Genomic DNA, 6,000 nt, shown 5'->3' with positions numbered 1-6,000 from the left:
TTTCATTATTACATCACAAGCAATGAAAAGCAAACCAGAATTTGAAATTCTGAGCAATGCTAAAGCTCCGAGGAGCAGAAATGTTCCCTTAAATGATGAACAGATTGTATCTGCAAGTATTACACAATTAGGTAGATTATCTAATTCAGAATGTAAATCGTCAAGATAATAACATTGTAAGAGCTGGATTTATATATTTAGGGTATGTAAAATGAAGTAAAGAGAAAGGATTTCAAGAATTTTAATAACTTGAAAGAGCAATGGGAAACACATTTCTTTTCAAATAAAAAATGATAATGCCTTTCACAAGAAGCAGAGCTTTTACAATGGGTCTTTCAACGAGGGATCTCAAAACTCGTTTTGATACACTGAATTAGGTCTCGACACTGCAGCCTTTATCAAAATGAACAGTCTCAAAGCAAAGGAAATACTCAGCTGATTTTGCAACTGAGGACTGTGATCTGGAGAGCTGCCCTGCGAGGTGGTGAAGCTTTATTTCCATAGCTTTCAGAAGGAAAGGAAGGAGTATGTGAAAAGAGTGTGTGTGGTGTGCACAAAGTCACAGAACGAGCCTAGCAAAGTTCTGGATTAAAACACCCTACAAAGCAGACATAAGCTGCAATTTCATCTTTCTCTTCTGATTCTACATTGGAAAGGACAACTGCTTTGAAATTTAAACCTAGAAGATATTCACATTTTTCTGTGTGGTTTGTCATCCCAACACACTGTCTTTGTTGGAACACTGGTGAAAAGCTGCTGGAGAGAAAAGGCAAAAATAGGTAACCATTAAAGTCTGCTGACCTTAAAACCAGATGAGCTAAACTGGTGTTCAGTGCCCTTCATTCAGTAGTCACCGCTTTTCTTTTCTTGCCCTGTCAAAACAGTTCTGATAGGAGATAATATATGCCGTGAAAATACACAAATGAAATATGTTTAAATAAGCTCTAAATCTGTGCTCTGTGTATGTATATCTTGTCACTTTATTTTTCTATCCCTCTGTCTGGTTTACATCCATGAAATGCAATACGGAAAACTGCCACAAGCACACGCAGAACTGAGAAAAGTACAGTTTGGCATATCCAGGGGCAGTGCTCAATGTCACCGCTTTATTGTAGGCAGATGATAGCACAGTGCGAGAACGTTCTGATTTGCAAATGATGGGTTTTGAAAGGCAGGACAAATGCCAGTAATCTGCTGCATTTTGCAGCATCAGTGCTGTAAATAGGCACACTCTCTTGGTAACTTGGATGAACAAATTTTAAATTTATGGTAAGTATAAGCACATGTCATTAATTTTATATACTTTAAGTGATAATAGCCAGCCTCTGCCAGCATGCTAATGTATGTAATCTGTTCCTTACAGCCCGAAGCCAGATACCCTTACATTTGCGTGTTCATACTCTGGCAAATTAATTTACACAGAACTGGAAGGGAGGGGGTTGAAAGAAAACATTTCTTGTGCTGTCGCTGCCCCTCGGATTTCTGACTGTGTAAAGAGCCTGTTGGGCGGCGGTCCGTCCTGTCCCGCAGCTCCGAGCGGAGTGGGAGGGTCACGCTGCGTGAGACTGATAAGGGCAGCGCTGCATCCCCTCACCGCGCTCCGCAACTCCTCGGCACGCAGCAGCACGGGCATTTCTGTACTGCTGGGGGACGAGCTGGAATAGAAACTAAAGGTAAGCAGCTCGCTATTCGCAGAGAGTTGTCTGAACAACTTACCTATGCGCTCACGCTTCAATATTCCTGTTTTGGTGCTCGTGCAGAAGTTTGTTGGTGATCTTGTCATATTAACTACACCCAATAGAAACACGCACAGTGAGCGTTTAGCGTGTTGTAATCAGCCTGAGCTGTAAGGGTGCTTGTGCGTGACTGTATGATTACAGATGTATGCTAATGAAAGCAGTCCTGGTACATATGTAGTAATTTACAGAATAATAATAATAATAAAACTTAAGCCGCTGTAAATCGGCACAATACTATATATACACACCGTGTGCGTACGTATTTACATTTTTCAGCCTATCTGTTAGTGTGCGTCGCTCTGATCTGTGCGCGCACGGGTTCGCCTACATCCCGGTACCGGTACCGTCCCTGCCGACAGCAGCACTTGGGGAGGGCACGGCAAATCTACAGCAGGGCAGCGCTGTCGGGTAGCCGCGGGGCTCCTCGACTGCCCTCGCCGGGAGCACCGCGCAGATCCAGCGGACCCACCCCGCCGGGGAACGGAGCGCCGCCCGCCGCCGGGCCGCCTTCCACCTGCCCGCCCCTCGCCGACGCGGAGCAGGAGCGCTGCGGGCCCGGCCGCCGCCCGGAGCTGCCCGCGGGGCGGCGCGGCGGGACCGGCTCCGGCCAGGCGCGGTGCCCGGCGCGGGACGGGGCGAGCGAGAGGTGCCGCCCGCATGCCGGCGCCCGGCTCCGTGCGCCGCTCGCACCTGGCGGGGCCGGGGGTCCGGCGGCAGAGGGCTCCCTCGTGCAGAGGGGACGCCGCGCCACCTTCTCCGGCGGCCCGAGCGTGCTGCTGGCAGCGCTGCAGGGGAGGAAGCGTCGGCGGATGCTTGCCCCGTCGCTGGTCGGACCGGGCCGGGCGAGCAGCCGGGGGTGCTGGCAGATTCCGGGCCGAGCACCGCCGGGGTTGAGGGAGGGACGGTGAAGGGGGTGGGTGGAGGCTGCCCGGTGCTGTACCGGGCCCACCTCTCCTCGCCGTCAGTCAGCCCCCGGCTGCACGCCCCCCGCGCCCGCCCGTTCGTGGGGTGTTCAGATCCTCCTGCAGCCGGACGCAACTTCGTCCAAGAGAAACTGAATCGCCGTCGCGTTGCATTTTGAGCTGCTGGAAACTCGTCCTGCAGCTTCAGGTGCGCTCGCCGTGGGAGGAGGGAGCGGGCGGCCAAGCGCGGAGCTGCGGGAAGTGGGAACGTCAGGTACCGAACCTGCATGAGCCCTCCAGAGAGTGAGGGCTGGCACGGCAACTCCGTGCTCGTAAAGCAGGTGCAGGAAATTAATGGTGCTTGAAAGTGCACTCAACGTGCTGCTGTTGGGGAGGCTGGGAAAGTTAACGGTGGTGTGGTCTCTGTCAGCGTGTCTCAGTCTGTGTAACTGACAGAGTGGCTCTGCTGGGGGGTCTCGCAAACGTAATTCTGAAGAGCACGTCGTAGGTATAAGATTTGCTTTTCTTTACACAAGTTGTGGTTAGAAGAGTATTTGGCACTTAATGTGCTTTGCTGGGTTCATTTGTTTCTAGGAGTTATAGTTTGCTTAAGAGAAAAGCTCTTATATGTAGGGGCTGAAGAACGTGTTGTTGAAGCTGGATTGTGCTTCTGCGGTGTTTAAGCTGTGAACTCAGCACAGGTAGTGCCAGGCACCTGGCGACTCTGCACTGGGGAGAAGCATCGTATTTCTGTTTGTTTTCACATACACCAGAGGTGTAACACGTTGTTCTTGTGATGGTTGGGAGCTCAGCAGCACAGTGACACCGAGCGGTTACCTTAGCGTGTTTAAAACTGAGACTTCAGGAGGGAGAAATAAAACCAGTCGTTATTAATGAAATAAATAATGGTTTGCCTTCACAGCTAATATTTGTGAGTTAATGTTTTTGATGATGCTTATGAGATGGAGAACTGAAGGAATATTTCTAAATTTACTTAGGTCTATTTTTATAGCTCCTCAAAATAGATAAATCATACCCTTAGTGTATGACTAGTGGTTTACCCTTTTCCTTGTAGTTGAGACATTCTTGAAGCAGAATTGTTCTGAATGTGATTATCTTCTGTTTCAGATTTGTAGCTGATTGTTCACATGTGTCCGGGGGGAGATGAAGTGCATTGGATCCTGTGCATTTTGGCCTTTCATGGCAGTCATCCTGCTCCTCCCAGCTTCTACTGCTGTGGCCGTCAGTGACCAGACAGGTATTCCCGCTTTTCTTGTGCATCAGTGCCCAAAGACATAAATCCTGATGCTCAGCCTGTAGACGAATAAGCACAATATGTGGGAAATAAGTACAAGCAAACAAAACAAGAAAAGACTTTGTTATTGTTTTTTAACCTTTTTGTGTCCATGCCTAAACTTGAAGCAGTTCAAAAGCAGTCTTTCTGTTTCGGATGCTTGAAAGATTCACATTTGGAAGCAGTTGTACGAAGAGTTTTGGTTTGTAATTTCTCAGCTTACTATACAAAGCAAGATTCTGAATCTAGTCTTGCAAAACTTCTGTGAAAAAAAATCACATGGCTTTGTTACTAAGTAGTTACACTGATCTAAACAACCTAATGCTCACATTAACTTAACCTTAAGTTAATCCTCAAACCGTGTCACATGCTTCACAGACGTACAGTGAGACGGGATCTTGTACCGAAGAAGGCAGGGAAGAAGAATATAATTAAATTGTTTGCTGTAAAAGCTGTTGCCTATCTTCTGCAAATATTCTCATGTTTCTCCACTTCTCTCTCACTGTCCATATTATCTTGCTCTGCTAAGCTTTGCAGAAGGTGAAATGTATTTGTAGTAATGCTGGTGGAAGATAATAGGATCTGTATGTACATAGTAGCTTTGAATCTGTGCAATGCCTTGGAAACTCATGCCCCCAGAAATTTTGAAGTCAATTTCTAGCATAATAATCCTGTTATTGCTCCAGTAAACAATAAATAGTAGCACTTATTAACTATTAAATGCAATGCGTAGGCTTTGGGACTGCAGTAATACACTGTGAAGAATCTGAATATAACTTAGACTCTCGATTTGCCTTCCGTGTTTAGGGCAGCAAAGCTAAATTCTCCACCACTAAATTATTCTTAACCCCTGTAAGAGTGAGAATGGACACGATTATCCTCTTTGATCATCTAAAAGAGTGAAAATAGGTTGTCATCTCTTTTGTTCCTACCCAGTGCATTACAGAAGGGAAGACTTACATAGAGTAGAAGAAAATGAGCACACAAAGCTCCCTGATAATGTAACTAGCTAAATTTGGAACTTCTTTTTTTCTAATGAAGAGATATCTCAGGAAAAGATAAGCCTTTGTTACAAGGTGTGACAGATAAAGTGGACCTTTTATGAATAGTAGATCTGAACTACATTCTAAGTTTGTTTTGTATAGCTGGAAGGGAGGTGGAAATTTACCCTAATTTGATGGCTAGGAAGTGATCAAATAAGGGTCCAATAGAACCACTGATGTGAAGAGGAGAGGTTGAACCTCTCCTGTGAACAACTAACAGTGTACAACTCAGAGAGGCTTCTGCAGAATGAGGTGATATAGGCAGATGGTGAGGAATAACAAGTAGATAGCTGCCAGCGTGTGTGGGTCTGCCAACAGCAGGGAATAGACTTTGAGTGAAGCTTTAAGGTGATAACAGGAAAAAGACTTTCCTAGAGACTGGAAAGTGCAGAAATTGTACAAAAGAGAAATGTAAGTTATAAACCAGAAAGAAGGAGTTGAAGAAGAACAGCCTTTGCAAAGTCAGTGGTAAAGGTGCATTTGCAGTCTTTATTGTTAAATCTGCCTCTTGGAGTGAAACAGTATTCTGTGTTGCGAAGCTCTTTTGAATCCTACAAATTGCTTGTGTGTATATTTGAAGAAGAGAGGAATATCCAGCCTCCTCCATTTCTTTATTCCACTCATTAACCAACTCTTGGATCTTCATTCTCTCCCATGTGCCAGTTCTGAATAGATTTACTTCTATCCTTCAGGACCTGACCAGGTTTCTTCTTTTTCCTGCAGTGTGCGTGTGACATTTGTTTCTCAGTAAGCTAACATGAATGTGTTGTGTTTTGTTTTCTGTCAAAACACATTTAGATAGATATTTGGATTATCATGTTTTCATTTAAAATTTCTTTCTGGATCATCTTGAGTCTAACAGAACAGTCTTCAAAATCAGGGAAAACTAAATTAACCTTGATTTGAAGAGGGGAGGGGGAGGAGGGGGGGGAGGGGGGAGAAAAATAAGTGCATTTATGGAAGAAAATCTCTTGCAAGAGAAAGAATCAATTGGTTTGTATACATATGAAAGAGATTGCTGA

The 6,000-nt window shown here is 45.5% G+C and overlaps 1 protein-coding gene across 8 annotated transcripts in view; it reads left to right on the top strand.

The window, feature by feature from the left end:
* Nucleotides 1–1,552: 1,552 nt before the first annotated feature.
* COL19A1 (collagen type XIX alpha 1 chain) overlaps nt 1,553–6,000 on the top strand; it is a 170,820-nt gene continuing 166,372 nt past the window's right edge. For 3 of the 8 annotated variants that reach the window (XM_085541988.1, XM_085541984.1, XM_085541986.1), the window contains exons 1-2: nt 1,553–1,673; nt 3,770–3,899. Coding sequence is in view for 6 of the 8 variants with exons in the window: in XM_085541984.1 (XP_085398110.1) it covers nt 3,806–3,899 (94 nt within the window). In the remaining 2 variants the exon portion in view is untranslated. Of the gene's footprint in view, nt 1,674–2,285; nt 2,850–3,769; nt 3,900–6,000 lie in introns of those variants that run through there. The other 5 variants (XM_015859135.3, XM_015859137.3, XM_015859134.3 and 2 more) reach the window with 5 other exon arrangements.

The sequence above is a fragment of the Coturnix japonica genome, chromosome 3 (assembly GCF_054131305.1).
Source record: "Coturnix japonica strain WE chromosome 3, WE-NBRP24, whole genome shotgun sequence".
Lineage (NCBI taxonomy): Eukaryota > Metazoa > Chordata > Aves > Galliformes > Phasianidae > Coturnix > Coturnix japonica.
Note: the sequence above shows the minus strand (reverse complement) of the source record. Positions and strands in the feature narration are given on the sequence as shown.